Source organism: Convolutriloba macropyga, chromosome 11 (genome assembly GCF_964194025.1).
Source record: "Convolutriloba macropyga chromosome 11, txConMacr16.3, whole genome shotgun sequence".
In the NCBI taxonomy this organism is placed as follows: domain Eukaryota; kingdom Metazoa; phylum Xenacoelomorpha; order Acoela; family Convolutidae; genus Convolutriloba; species Convolutriloba macropyga.
The window spans coordinates 40,343,877-40,359,895 of NC_134478.1; the positions used below are offsets into that span (position 1 = coordinate 40,343,877).

Below are 16,019 nucleotides of genomic sequence, written 5' to 3' on the forward strand. Positions count from 1 at the left end.
CGTTTCCAGAAAACAGCAGTCTCTTCGGACATTTTGGAAGCGCTTGATGCATACATTTCAGTGTACGGTTAATCAGTACAAAACTTCGTCAATGTTAAGTAAGGTTCTTCTCTGAACTTGGCTAACAATAGTTCTGCTGATACGCAACATCGTCAACTATGCTGAACATACCCGGGTTGACCCGGTAGTTCAAAAAGTACAAATTCATTTTTTGGCTTCTATGAAAAGTTGTAATCATAGGACTCTCATAGTATAAAAGTTGTAAATTAAAAATTAAAAAATTTCTTAGAGAAATCATGAAGAAGACTAAAACAAAGCACAATAAGTGTGTTTCAAAAAATCAAATAAAAATAAATATTTTTCAGTGATAACGTATTTATGGAAAAGTTGTAGTCATAGAACTTCATAATAAAACTTTTTTTGCATCCTAAGATTTAGAGATCGCAATTGCCAGATGTTTCGAAAATTGTTAATCTTATACAGTCAATTCAAATCTGAGCATCAGGTGACATTTTTTGCATTATTTTATGGAAAAGTCGTAGTCATAAAACTTCAAAGAGCAAAAACAAATTTAAGAGCTTGTTAAAAGCCAATTTTAATGTAATGCGTAAGTAACTTGTTAACGTTTTTTTTTTCAGTGCCGACATAACGTCAAGTTTTGCGATTTTGTCAGATGTTTCCCAAAAAGTCAGTCGCATTTAAAAATTTTAATAGGACCTTCTGGGTCAAAGAGTTGTTCAATGTTACCCATACTGCTGTATCATCTGCTGCTTCATCTCCCATGTGCTGTATTTTACTTGCGCTTTGTTTCTTGGCTTTTATGACGTGCTATAATATTCCTGAACTATCCGGGATTTTAGATTTCAGCTATATATATATATATATATATATATATATATATATATATATATATATATATATATCATGTCTTGGAAAAAAAGAGCCTCCATCTCTGCTTATTCTACAAGAAAAACAGTCAAAACTATTTTCCCTTGTAGTTTAAGAAGCTCATGAGGACTCACGAAAAAACCAAGAATCTTTAAATGCCTCCTTTCTGTTGTTATGGAAAAGTTGGAGTCATAAAACTTCCATTTATGGAAAAGTTTTAGTCATAGAACTTTCATTTACGGCAAACTTATAATTTTACCAATCTTTTAAACTTTTTCTGATTTATGAAGTCAATGGTCCATAATATGAAAGTTCTATGATAAAAAGTTTTGGTCAACCCGGGATAAGAAGCGAATATCCCATAGTAGTATCTTGTAGTAAGTTTGGTTAAACAATTTATTAAAAATTGGAAAAAATTGTGTGAATTTCCTTCAAAATATGGAATTTTTTCCCTTGCAAACAAATGCAATTTCTCGTAACCATTACAGTTATGCTAATTTTATCATAAAAGTGGATCAAAATTAGGTCTCTAGGAATTTTTTACGCTTATCAAATTTTATCAACCAAAGCACTCAATCTTTGTCCCAGAGTCGTGTTGCATAGATATGGAGTTCTGAGACATCAAGTATTCCTTATGGAATTTAAAGATCAAGTTGCCGAAAATCGTCCAGTTTTGCCACCGCACGATATCCACTGTGAAACTTCTGAATATTACTAAGAGACGAAGACAAGAAAAAAATTGTTATGGATTAAAAAAGGACTACTTAGTCAAGAGATCACTCATGCCTGTTGACATTGTCTGCTACAAAACTTGTCTAAACTAGCCCTCGTGTTCTCTCAAAAGAAAGGTCACAAGCTATTTCTGTTACTCCGTGAGAATCGATTATCTTGTAGAACTAATTGAAATCAGACTAAAAACATCACAACAAAATTTTGGATGGTACTATGGAAGAAAGATTCAAAATTCTTCAATAAAACCACTTAATAACCACTCGATAATTAAAAACATTGAAATTTTTTCTGCAGAAAAGACACGTTTTTTGACGTTCTCTTAATATCATATTGTTAATGTCACGAAAAAAGGGGGTCATTGGCACTCTTTGCTTTACAATGCATACTTTTTTTTAAAAAAAATAACCAACTGATTATTTCACAGATAATCTTTAACAAATTATTTTGCGGATACTACACATTTCTGCCTGTTGATGCATGAAATAAAAGCAATTTCTGCAACTAAGCAGCTGATTTTGACGAGATGATGTGATGCACACAAACTACAGTTTTTGTGATGAAATTGTATCCACTTACTCTTTGCAACGTTTATCTTCTGATATTTAGAACCAAATTGTGATATCTTACAATAGTTTAGAATCCGAGAATCAGGACAAATCTGTCAATTGTAAAAAACTGGTTCGCCTAATTTTGACGTGACTCGGACTCACTATACCCACACTCCTTGTATGACTGCTAAGAAATCATACAAATCATGTATGACCTAGTATTATTATTACGAATCATATATGGCCTTGTATGACTACTAAGAATTTTGTATGTTGAACAACCCGGAATATTTTTAAGAACCTACTCTGTTTTGAATGTAGGTTTTGCTTCAATAACTGAAGTTGCGAAAGTCTAGCTGAAGCTTTGATGAAAACAGCCGACTTCTCTGTGGGAATTTCCTCTCGCTAATCACCATCAAATTAGTTTATGCGCGGTCAGCAAAACTCTCGCTAATCACTACCAAATTAGTTTATGCTCATTTTTGGGAGGATTATCAATTTTTGTGGTTAATAGAACGTTTCCATCTCAGCAGTTGGAAAACAAAACATTCGGACTTTTACGATGTCAAATTTTTCGGGTCTATGAATTGAAGGTTTTAGCGATAGCTAGTAGCACAATCTTATGTCGCTATTGAATGTTTCAAAGGTCAAAGGTCAGATTTCAAACATGCAGAGCATTACGTGTCCAATGTCCGAAAAATCGATTATGAATACTCGATGTAAGCGAGTATATAATTATATAAAAGTTGCAAGCATGCGTGGAAACTAGTTAATCTTACATGATTGAACTCAAATTTTCCTAAAAATCACGCCTTTCCCCATGAATACGGGCTCAGGAAAAAATATCCAATGCCAAAATACACAATCTGACAAAGTACCCAAAATATACCCAATACTTTATCCTAATGTTGATTGAAACTATCAGAACGATTACTAAGCATGATATTTAGCTAGTACATTTAACCACGCCTTGCGGCCCATGGCCATGCCTCAACGGCCAGTGGGACTTAATATGAAAGTAACACAATCAAATATGTGATTAAATTATCAGCTGAATTATGAGAAAACATTCTTGTAATACCGAGTGCTAATTTGTAATCAGATTGATGAATGATAATATCAAAGGGAATAACTTGGTTATAATGGCATTGTACATTTTGTCATGCAACCCACGAATACAGAATCTACCGATATGAAAAAGCCTAATTGCTGATTGATTTGAGAGATGTTCCTCTAGATACTAAGTGTGGATTAGAAAACAATTAACAGTTTAGGATTTACCCATAGCACTGTTCACGAGAACAATGAAGTCTTTAAATTTGGACACAACATTTACTAATAACATTTGGGCAATAAAGTATCAAAATATCTACACATTCAAACACTCAATATTTGAAATTTGAGTTTTTAGACATTGGCCACGATAATAAGATCAGCACTTCCTTGTTCGTTTGCAAGTCGTGGGTTTTTCGAACGTTCGTTTGAACTATATGGGACTAACTATAAACAAAACACGGCCAGACTTCAGAGACGCATTTGAAACATAATTTGTCTAAAGTACATAATTTCAGTCACGTCAAAATCACACTTGTTTTTTTACGATAGGAAAAATTGTGTCCTATGCATAGGTTGTTAGTATGGTGCCAAATTGTGGTTTCCAACTACAGCAGGTACACTTCCTGCGCAGCAAGCCGACAAAAATTTATCTCAAATACAATCAATCCTGTGTATTATATTCTATTCGTTTTGGTGAGAAAAGCACTTTGGTTCCAGTGAATATCAATCAGGTGTCTCCTGATTTTTTGCTCTTTTTAAAAAATCGATGAAATTTTTATACAATTTTATACTAAAAATGGGCATGAGTGTTGCCAATAACCATGCTTTTGTGATATTGAGTCAATTTTGTGTTTCAGAATTGATTGCCCTTCCTTGAGTTCTCCGTCATGTTTCTCGCAGGGCGTTAATGATTAAAAATGACGGGCTCCTGTGTGTTTGAACTTAATTTTTTGGACCCGGTATGTTCTCACAACCCAGTGCGATGTCACCCGGTATAAACGGACTTTTCTTGGGTTTTTTCCCGGGTAGATTTTCCTTTTTTCACTGCGGTATAATTACCAGGAATCCCACCAGGTATGATATTTCTTAGTATTTTTTCTAATAATTTTATTGGATTTATTCTGTTTCACCCCCCACTGTTTTTTATGACCCCCAGTTACAAATTATATGTCGTTATATGGCTTTATGCTCACTAAGCTGGGGGGAGGGGGCGAAATAGAACAGATCCTTTTTTTTACAGAAATTACAGGGTTTCCGAGAATCTACCTCCGGGAGTCGCAGAATTTACCCAATGACAATTTTCCTGGCGTTCCCGGACAGTAATTACCCGGAATTGTAGCACTGAGAAGGTTGTGAGAGATTGTCATTTAGCACAAACGAATCGCAAATGTCACCACTTTTTATTGCTTGAACAAAATGATAGTTATTAATATGGTGAAGGCATCTCATTACATTGTCTGTATAAAGATAAACAAAAGTTTCGAAGTCGAGGTTTGTTTGCATCTGGTGACAAATAAACCTTACTTTGTAATCATGGTAAGAAAACAGAGTTCAAAGAACACGTAAATTTATAAGTAATCTAAAAATCATCAATTAATCAGCAACAACAGCTGTATGGTTGCAATGAGAGTTTTGTGGCTATATTTCTTGGGTGCCCTGCTATGTATGATGTGGGTGACTTGTGTTGTGAGCCAGCAACCTCCCCTCTATCCCTACCCCTCCAACTTCAATGACAGTACTCTTGATGTGTTCCTAGGAGGATCTTTCCCGCCTGGATTCAAGTTTGGAGTCGGATCATCTGCTTATCAAATTGAAGGTCTTGCTAAATATTCTGCTTTTGATGCGGCAGTTTAATCATTATCAAATTTTCTATCTAACACTAGTTAAATTTTCAATCAACGTCCTTATTCATAAAAGTTAATCGTTATATTTCACTCGGAACTCGACGAAATCGAATGGTCAACTTATAGTAATTTGTTTCTGCGTAATCGCGGCAGAGCAGCATTAGGCTTTTAGTCTGCAGTGTATTAACAGTAGCTTGTTCTCAGCTGTCTTTTTTCTATTATTCCCCACATATCAGACTGTTTATTTTGTGAGCATGCATGCTCTTTTTTGGTGACTATGGCCACTTTTTTTGCGTCTGAGACTTTCACGTGGTACCATTATTGCAGCCAACAGTGGTCAGGCTATGGTCAACCCGAAGCTATGGTTAAGTAGGAGCTCATCCTTACAGAGATAGCTTCACGGAGGCATGGGCTCGAACTATCGATCAATGGTGTGTCAATCACACACCTTCCCTCTCGGCTATCATGCCACCATCTGACTTGTAAGAGCTTGCAAGTTTTTAACAAGTTTTTACAAGGCGATGCATGGCCTTAAACATTTTTCTGCCAAAAATTACAAGTTCTCATAATTTAAGTATCCAAGTTTTAAATTCCTACAAGTTTTAAATCAGTCTTCTTACAAGAAACATACACCATAACCATTCGGCTTGTAAGACTCTTACAAGATAGCCATTTTGCGCAAAAATTTTTTACGTCTTTTATACATTTTATTGGACTAAAAACACTTTAAATGTCTCCATATTTGAATGTAAACATATTTTGGGCACCGAAAAAATAAAACACAAGATAAAGGCATCAAATTTTTTTATTTGATCATACCTTTTTCTTCTGATTTCATGAGTTGAAGATGTGTCAAAATTGGGTTGACGACAGTTGCCTGCTCTATCCTGGTTCCCTTTGTGATACGTATGGATACCTAAATATATATCGAAACCTTTATGTGTACTAAATTATTTACCCTCTATATCAATAATTATATCATGTGTTTTATAACTAAAAGTTATGACTTCTATTTATTCACTTATATTAATATTCCCGTTAGTCTACTAAATTATTTCATATTTTGTTCATACTAGTTTATTATTAATGGTAACCATAATTTCATTTAGTCAGTCTGAATTCAAGTTACTCTACAAACGCTCTTCATACTTCTAAGCTAAACTTAGCAACGGATTCGCACCGCGCTTCCAATAATCAGAATTCGTAATACACAATTAGTTGTGTATTCGCTTTGCAATTCCTAACACATTCTTGAGATAAAGTATTCGCAACGCGAATCCTAAACTATTCAATAAGATAGAGTATAACATGGCGCAGTCAGCAACAAAGAACAGCGGCAAATCCTCACTTGGAGTTCAACCCTTTTGGGAAAAGGCGACACTTGAACCCCCAATTCGCTGGGAGTTTTGGAGAATACAAATGAAACTCGCAATCCTCGCCCGAGAAGGAATTGAAGTGCACCTTCTCTTGGTGGACCCTCCAGAACATGTTCTCTTACCTCCTGAACCAGCATATGAGGACGCAGTTGACAACCCGACGGCACAATCAGAGCGAGATCGACGTACCCGCAATGAGCAGGCAAAAACAGCGTGGAAAAATCAATGTCAACGTGTTATAACAGTCGGCTTACTTTGCGGTGACAAACCGTTGAAGTTATGTGATCAGAAAGCATCTTCTTTGATGTACTTGAGCTTAGGCATGTAAGGGCGGCGCGTATTCAACTCAAAGAATTCGACCGTCAACCTCGAAACAATCTCAACGAAGGATCTTTGGGATGTTCTAAATACAACTTTCATTCGGATCCATAATATAACCTTCGATAGATACCTCTTCCTCACACGAAAACAGCAAAAGGGAGAACCTATTGAGAAGTTCTATGGACATCTCAAAGAACTTTCGGAAAACTGTGATCTAGGAGATAAAGGAGACACTATCATCCAGGACGTCTTTATCGCGAATATGCAAAATGAAGACATTCAAAAGGAGCTTCTTAAAAAAAGAGTAGACCCGGAGAAAGCATTGGCAATGGCAATTAATATCGAGATGGGTACGCTCAACCAACTAAAAATGAATGCAAGTAAAACCGAGTCACATTCAACTGTTAACCAAGTACAACGGATGCGCATCGCGAATGCTACCCCTTTCTCCAATATGAATACAACAGCACGGAAAAAGCCTACAACCTGTCATTTCTGTGGATCTAGTTGGACCTCCGACCACCGTAATAAATGTCCCGCTTGGGGAAAAAGATGCAATAACTGTGGTATTGAAAACCACTTCGCAAAGGTTTGTCTCAAACCTAAAGATCCCAATTCGTACCCAAAACCTAAGCCGCGGGTCAATAACGTAGAAAAAGATGATCAAAATGAAGATGTCATTCAAATTTCGGCCAATTTTGATCCTGATTTGGAGTCAAACTATTCTTCAGATGAAGATAATTGTGTAGCAGTAGTATCTTCAACAGATTCCACAACTTCGGTGGACGCAATCAATCCTCTTGTAATTTTCGGCAATACATCAACAAATGGTTTGGTGGATTCGGGCAACGTATGCACAATAATAAATGAATCCTTGGCGAACTCAATCATTTCCCATGACCCAAAATCGAAGTGGATACGCGAAGCGAATCCTAAACAATTGAAAACAATTTCAAATGAGCCTATTCATACGGTGGGCATTCTCCAAACTTCAATTCAAAGCAGCAATTGGTACGCGAATCCAATAGAAATTCAAACAGTGGCGGATGGACACCGTTCTCTATTGGGTAGAGATTTGTTTCAAGCTCTTGGACTCTCAATACATCAATCAAATAATCATATAACAATCAATCAGGTAGATCAAGAATATTGCCCAATCAAAAAACAGATTGCTATTGATTATCCTGATCTAATCTCCAGAATTGGTAAGTCCAAAGTACATACAGTTCGTTCAAAATTCCACAAAGATTATACTCCATCACACCAAAAAGGTCGCCGTGTTCCTATAAACTTATTAGACAAAGTATCCGCTGAGCTAAAGAAACTTTCTGAACAAGGACACATTGAAAAACTACAAGAATGTTCGGATAAAAACTTCATTTCTCCCATTGTAATTACGGTCAAAAAGGACAAATCTGTAAAATTAGCTCTTGATTCGAAAATATTAAATAAAGCGATCCACAAAAACAAGTATCAAATGCCAAATATAGATAGTCTTATCGATTCAATTTCACAACATATTAATAATTCAAATCTGGGAGATAATGTCTATTTTTCAACAATCGATCTAAAATATGCCTATAGCCAACTAAAGCTGCATCCGGATACCGCACGTCATTGTAATTTTAATATCATTTGCGGCGAAGCAACAGGTACGTATCGTTTTAAAACGGGATTTTATGGCCTTACGGATATGCCAGCCGAGTTTCAAAAGGCAATGAATTACACATTGGTTGGGCTGACTAACACATACTGTTTTCGGGATGACATAATTGTAGTTAGCAAAGGCACCCAGGAATCGCACCTCAAATACGTGTACAAATGTATCCAAAAACTTGAAGCGGATAACCTTAGAATTAATTTAAGCAGATGTCACTTCTCAAAACATCAAATAAAATGGCTTGGCTTCACATTCTCACAAAGTGGTGTTAAACCTATAGAATCTAAAACAGCGGCAATTGCGGAAATCAAAGCTCCAAAAACATTGAAACAATTACGGTCATTCTAAGGTAGCGTTCATCATTTAAGCAAATTTATACCTAATCTTGCCAAAATATGCCACCCTCTTCGGCCCTTATTAAAGAAAAACGAAAAATTTATTTGGAATGAGAATCATCAATTACATTTTGATTACATCAAAACTGTTATTGCAAACGCTACAGAAAATACTCATTTTAACCCAACACTGGAAACGCGCATCAAATGCGACGCATCCCGCCAAGTCTTAGGCGCTGCGCTTGAACAATTAGATTGTGAAGGTTGGGAAACAGTGGGCTTTTGCATCTCGTTTTCTTAATAGCAAAGAAGAACGCTATAGTGTAAATGAACTCGAATTACTTGGGGTGGTTTGGGCCATTGAATATTTTAAATATTATCTATTTGGGAAAACTTTCACAGTTTTAACAGATCACAGAGCACTTCTTTCAGTCTTAAAATCACACCGTTCTAATAAATCCTACAACAGTAGATTAACACGATGGATTGACCGTTTGTTACCATTTGATTTTAACATCGAACATATTCCTGGTACCAGAATGGGATTAGTTGATTATATTTCGAGACAACCAAATCAAAACGCTAAAAGTGTCAATCAATACGATGAGGAATTCATGGTAGCAACAATTTCCCTTATCCGCGACGCAATTACATCTTTATTTAGTCACGCGAATAAAATTCCTTTCCAAAAGCGGCACATAACCAGTAATTATAAGCAACAAGTACACACGACGCGCGTCCACTTTTGCAAACCTGCTAAAATTAGCACGAAAAATTCAAATGCTTCAATTAATCCATTCATTCCTCGAGCACTAGTAAACAATTACAATTATGAATTCATTTCTAACTTTAATTGCCGTGCAAATCAATTGCTTAAATCTGATACCACACTCGCATCGCGAATCCAGTCGCAAAATTCTAATTGCCATTTGATAGCTAACTCCACACAGCAAATACTCCACATCAAAATGTCAGCAAAAGAGGCACCACAAAATAATCCACCTACTTCACCACATACCCCAAGAGTGACATTCCGTACCCAATCTACCCCCATCTCATCTACAAGAGCCGGACCCAGCAACACCCAAGCATCATCATCACCCGAGGAATATGACATCGAGCTATCCCGGGAAGAGGTATTTGAAAATAACCTCAACCAGCTCTTCACCCAATCCTTCCTGGCGGTCCTCACTAGTAAAGACGCAGTGTTGAAAGAGATCCGCGATTGTGTACTACAGGATGATGAGGCCCGTTGTAAAGAAGTGAGCACGTACATCCACTCCTTTTGGAAGGACTTACATGTGAAATCTGGGTGTCTGTGTGTTGATCAACGCGTGGCCATTCCAAACTCTATTAAGGAGGCGGTGCTCGAATCCATCCACATGACGCACCCGAGTAGTTGGGGGATGATCTCCCTCTCTCAATATGCATGGTGGCCCTACATGCATAGGGAATTTTTAGCAAAAACATCTGATTGCGTCCCGTGTACAGATATTGGTAAGAATCTGAAACCTATCATACCAAAGTCTAAATGGCACCCACACAAAGCTTGTCAAGAACCAAACGAAGAAATACAGATTGATTTTGGGGGTCTGATAATTAATGATAAAGATAAAGACACTTATTTCTTATTATGTATTGATCGTTATTCAAAATATCCAACAGTTAGAATATTCAACAATGCTAATGGGGTAAATGTAGTAAAATTTCTTCGTGATTTTGCATATAATCATGGAATCCCGCGAACAATACGCTTAGACCACGCAAGTTGTCTTGTAGGTAAACAAGTTACAAACTACTGTAACGAAAATAATATCGACATTCTCGACGCTCCGGTCGGTGATCATAGAGCTATTGGATTGGTGGAGCGAGTGATCCAAACAATTAAAAGACGTTTATCTTGCATGAAAGCCGAAATTAAAGATACATTTTCCACAGCTAAAGCAATAAAACAAATAGTCTCTGATTTACGATTAACTAAACAGAAAACAACAAAGATAGCACCTTTTGAAGCTCATTTCGGTCGTCCTGCAAATACTCCTTTAAGGAACATTAGCACACTTCCAGCAAGTCAAAATCTAACTTATGAAAAAATTGTCAATCACTATTTAGATGCTGAAACAGTTTCTGCGGAGGACTTGCTGGACGAAAATGGATGGATCAGTGCCAACAGAAGCGACATCGAAATTGAGCAAAAGATGTGTCAGGCCTCTTTAGATGCAGGTCAGCGCTATCGGGAATCAGACAATAAAGAGTCCCGTTTCATTACCCATCCGCAGATTACGGATCCTATACCGAGGACAGAACAGTCCCTTAAAGTCAAACTGGCCCAAAAACTACCACACAATAAACGAGCAAAACGTCAGTTGGCGGGTCTGTACGAAGTACTGAAGCCTGGATCTTTCGTTACAAAGTCGTCACCAACAACGACGATCATCAACGAGCCTGGCAGAGCCCCAGTAAAGGTTCGAGATAGTGATCTCGCAAAATTTGGGACCAAAGCTGAAAGATCCACCAATTTCTGGGTATACGCTCAACGACGCCCTGATCCCTACGAAAAGACCACAGAATTTAAGATCGCGAAACATAGTAACGATCTTAAGAAACAGAAGAGGGGCGAAATAAAAATCAGACACCGCCAACGGGACACTACATCGGTAGTATCATCTGTAAATTCGAATGTATCGCGTGCGCTAACGGTACGCAAACCGACAAAACCGCAGCTTAAAAGACGCCATAATATGCACGAAGATGTACCAGCTCAAGACCAACCCTTAATTTCGATTGTACCGGCTCCACCTGCACCTGCAACACAAGTACCCCCCGCACAGGCACAGGACGACCAAACAAAAGGCCGCAAGCGCAATCGACCCCAATTTTAAGGCTTCACAGATGCAGATATTTCCCCAACAAGTTCCCTGGCTTCATCAAGTTCAGCTCAACCAAAGAAGCGAAAGAATAAAAAAGTAAGAAAATATCAAAACAAACAGATTCGGTAGTAGCTCTTATCCAAACTGCCGAACAATCAAGAATCCCGTCACCACATTTGGGGCTTACAATTGGGGCAAGTTTCACCACCGGACCCCAGAATTAGATATTTCGAATATGAGCAAGAACGGGAAATGTCGGTTTGGGATGCAGAGAATGAAATTTAAGTTAAAAAACTCAGCAAACCTGTCATAAACTACAATCACTTACTTAGTATTGTTCCCGCCCTTTTTATCCAATTTTAATGTTAACCTTGCTTTTCATTTATTACAGTTGCTCTTCAATTGTTAGTCTTTTATTTATTCCAGTATTCGCCCTGCGAATTCATTTATTCCTGTGTGTGCATTTAAATTATTCAGTATAATGTATTCAGTTTACATGTTGAGAATTTGACGCGTATTCGCTTTACGATTCCAAAATTATTTAACATTTGTAGTACCTCTACATTTTGAGTTAAATTATGTTCATCCCACTCATTTGCATGTTTTGTGTTGATTCTAAAAAATTGTAAATACATTAAAATTTTTTTTGTCACGAGGGAAATGTGATACGTATGGATACCTAAATATATATCGAAACCTTTATGTGTACTAAATTATTTACCCTCTATATCTATAATTATATCATGTGTTTTATAACTAAAAGTTATGACTTCTATTTATTCACCTATATTAATATTCCCGTTAGTCTACTAAATTATTTCATATTTTGTTCATACTAGTTTATTATTAGTAATCATAATTTCATTTAGTCAGTCTGAATTCAAGTTACTCTACAAACGCTCTTCATAATTCTAAGCCAAACTTAGCAACGGATTCGCACCGCGTTTCCAATAATCAGAATTCGTAATACACAATTAGTTGTGTATTCGCTTTGCAATTCCTAACACATTCTTGAGATAAAGTATTCGCAACGCGAATCCTAAACTATTCAATAAGATAGAGTATAACACCCTTCCTGGGTTAATGATGGGTTGAAGATGGGTTGAAGATGGGCTGAAGATGATTTTTTGCCCTTAAATCTAGAACAACTAAAGCAAAAACCAAAACCTCCTTTCTGTTGACAATATTTTAAATGATATGCCTGTAGGCACAGTGACTGGGCCTTCAATTTTGTACTTTACTTTTGGAACAATTTGTGAGCTTTCTTCAAAATTTTTTTAAAATTGATTTTTATTTACCAAGTGAATCAATAATAAGAATAGCGCAAATTGTTCAATCTTTCTGTCAAATTGAAATCGCAGTCCCACTAAGAACTAAAGAGAAGTTTTTCAATTATTTGAATCTCTCACTTTTTTTGAAGGCGTATCTAATTTTTAGAATTATTTAAGGAGACTCATATTTAGGTGATTGTTTAACGAACCTCCATATAAAATAAAGACTGAAAATTGAATCCTTTGAGCTGAAAAGCGGTTTCTCAACAACAAAACCCGAACAACCTATTTTTTAAGAAAAACGAGTCCTCCCCACAACTGACAAATAAATGGGCTAAATTTTTGACAAAATTCAAATACTAGCAACAAATAAGGCAATTTGTTTTGTCTATATAAACTATCAACTACTATGGGCCATTATTTTTGAGAACAACTTTTTATCTTTGAAATAAACTACGACAAACATTTTCTAAGAAAGAACAAAGGGGAGACTTTCAGGAAAAAAACAATTTCGCAAAGCTATCTAGTTGCACCGAAAACGTTAGAGGTTTTGAAATATGCTCTTATTATCCAACTTTGGTTTCAATACAAAATCTTTCAAAGAGCTCCGATGCCGTCTTTTTTAATTGATTCGATAACATTAATGTCTAAGGAAATTGCAACTGGTAATGTTTTTATTTCAATTTGCAGCTTTTCAGATTTCCATGCTACTCTTTCAATGTGTGACATTATGACGTCATGCAGTTACGGAAACTCATTAATATATGAAATTAAACGGATTGTTTATTTGCACACAATTAAAATTTACTGATACAAAAAATAAAACATTGAATAGAAAATAAAATTCTGTAAGAATAGAAGAACATCAATATCACTCATACAAGTTCTGAGGAGATAAACGTAATTCTGCTAGAATCGGTCAGACAAAGTCATTTTTCCGAAAATTGGAATACACGCTAGTGAGCAAGAGGAAAAAAACAAAAAATTTTTCATCAACTTCCTTGAAAGTAATTTTTTGTTTTTAATTTTTTAAACTAGTTTTTCTGAGCTTTACTTATCCCCATATAAAAATGGATAAATTTTGTAGTCTTTGCACATCTGTACTCTACATAATAGAAAACGTGCTTATATTGATCAATTAAGAAGTCAAACTTACACGCAACACACTTTGGTTGCATTTATCCATAAGAGGAAAACGATATGTATCACCTTGATTTTACACAGGTGCATGGAACGTGCACGGGAGGGGAGAGAGTATCTGGGATGTGTTCTCACATACTCCAGCTCAGATGGAAAAGGGCACAGGGGATGATGCGGATAAGAGCTACTACCTCTGGCAGACAGACATTGACAACATCAAATCATTGGGTGTACACTTCTATAGGTTGTCACTATCACTCATTTGAACTGAAATGTCAGCAAAAATAACTAAAAAGTAGCCGGCGAGCTTACCAATTTTTGTAGGACCATTTGATCCTTTTAACCTCGTTGCTTGTAACGGCTGCTCTCCTATCAAAGTCAAGGAAAATTTTACACCGCCCAGTTCGTTTCAGCGGTTTCAAATTTGTCCGGATATTGTGCTTTTGCAGTTAAATTTTGTAAACTGTATTATCCGCTATACTGTAGCTCACCGTTGCATTACTTGCTGCTAACTAATTGCTCAGCTTTGCTGTATAACTAACTTGTTTCTCTCAGAATAACAAAATAAATCAAATTGAAACAATCAAATTTTGTTGAGTTTTGGTTAAAACAACTTCTTGTAAACTGAACTTAAAAACCGAATTTGGGAAACCTAATTTCGACAAATTGTAGCCCTAGAAGTAGGTTATATTTTTGTAAAGTTTCAGCTTTCAATCTCAAAGATTGCAAAAACAGACAGAAATACTGTAATTGTAACTGAAAAACAAAAATAAATTTTCTAACTTTAATGTTATCAATTCTCTTTATTGGCCTCAATAACACCAATATCAAGCTGGAGTAGGTTTCGTTAAAGCCAATAAGAGGAACTGACTTTACGCTTTGCACAAAGTCTCTCTTAATTAAGAACTTTGTTTCTCAGTAAGAAAGTTTTGAGAATATCAAAGTTAATTCTCTTTTCACAAGTCAAAGTAAAGTTAAAACTGTACAATCACTAATGTGGTGAGGACGTGCCTCCTCTCTACAAACAAAGACTCTAAATGTATTATTACAAACACTGCTACTAACTCATTATGTTTATATATATCTATCTATCATTTTCTGTAAAAACGTACTTGAAAAGATGTAATACGGCCGGCCATACCAGCCACTTCAGTTGTTAGTTCCGAACGGAACCGAGAGAAAAGGGGCACACAGTGTCTAACGCGAGTATAAAGCAGCAGCATTAAAAAGTGTTTCAGCCTTTATCTTCTTGACCTTCAGGCTTCTGAGCTTACTTAGAGAGAATAGACAAATCGAGAAAAGCGCATCACCACATGGCGCAGTCAGCAAACCTGCAACGAACCCCGTAGAAATACCATTCTACTGGGAAAGAGGTATCGACCCGCCAACAGATTGGCCCACATGAGCAGCGACTCTCAAAATAGCAATAATCGCTAAAGAGTCCTTGAACGTCGACACACTACTCCGCTACAAACCAGAACCCAAAGACCTGTTCTACCCAGCGGAACCAACTTACGAACCCCAAGTCCAGAACGAAACCCAAGTTCAAAAGAGAGAGAGAGAGAGAGATCAACGCAATGTAAAGAGAAAAGTAGACTGGGAGAATGAGTGCAAGGGAATCGAATTTAAAGGACCCCTTGTAGATGGCATCCCATGGGACGAGGCTGACACAAAAGTCAAAAGCCTTATCTACTTGTGTATTGGAACGGAAGGACAACGCATATACCATCAACGTTTCCCCCACTCCAATATTAACACACTATCTGCGTTCGAACTCTTTCACGAACTGTCACTATCCTTTACCCGCCCGAGGAACACAACATTTGACCGATTTCTCCTATTCACTTGCAAGCAACAAGTGAACGAGAAATTAGAAATATTTCACTGCAGGCTGAAAGCCCTAGGAGCTCAATGCCGATTGGGCACCGCAGAAGACGATCTAATCAAGGATCTATTCATAGCCTTCATGAAGAACACG

At 36.7% G+C, this 16,019-nt stretch overlaps 1 protein-coding gene across 1 annotated transcript in view; it reads left to right on the forward strand.

The window, feature by feature from the left end:
* The first annotated feature begins 4,743 nt into the window (after nucleotides 1–4,743).
* LOC142349127 (lactase/phlorizin hydrolase-like) overlaps nucleotides 4,744–16,019 on the forward strand; it is a 134,353-nt gene continuing 123,077 nt past the window's right edge. Inside the window, exons 1-2 of the mRNA XM_075400541.1 lie at nucleotides 4,744–5,040; nucleotides 14,126–14,285. Coding sequence (XP_075256656.1) covers nucleotides 4,839–5,040; nucleotides 14,126–14,285 — 362 coding nt within the window. The 5' untranslated portion in view covers nucleotides 4,744–4,838. The remainder of the gene's footprint in view (nucleotides 5,041–14,125; nucleotides 14,286–16,019) is intronic.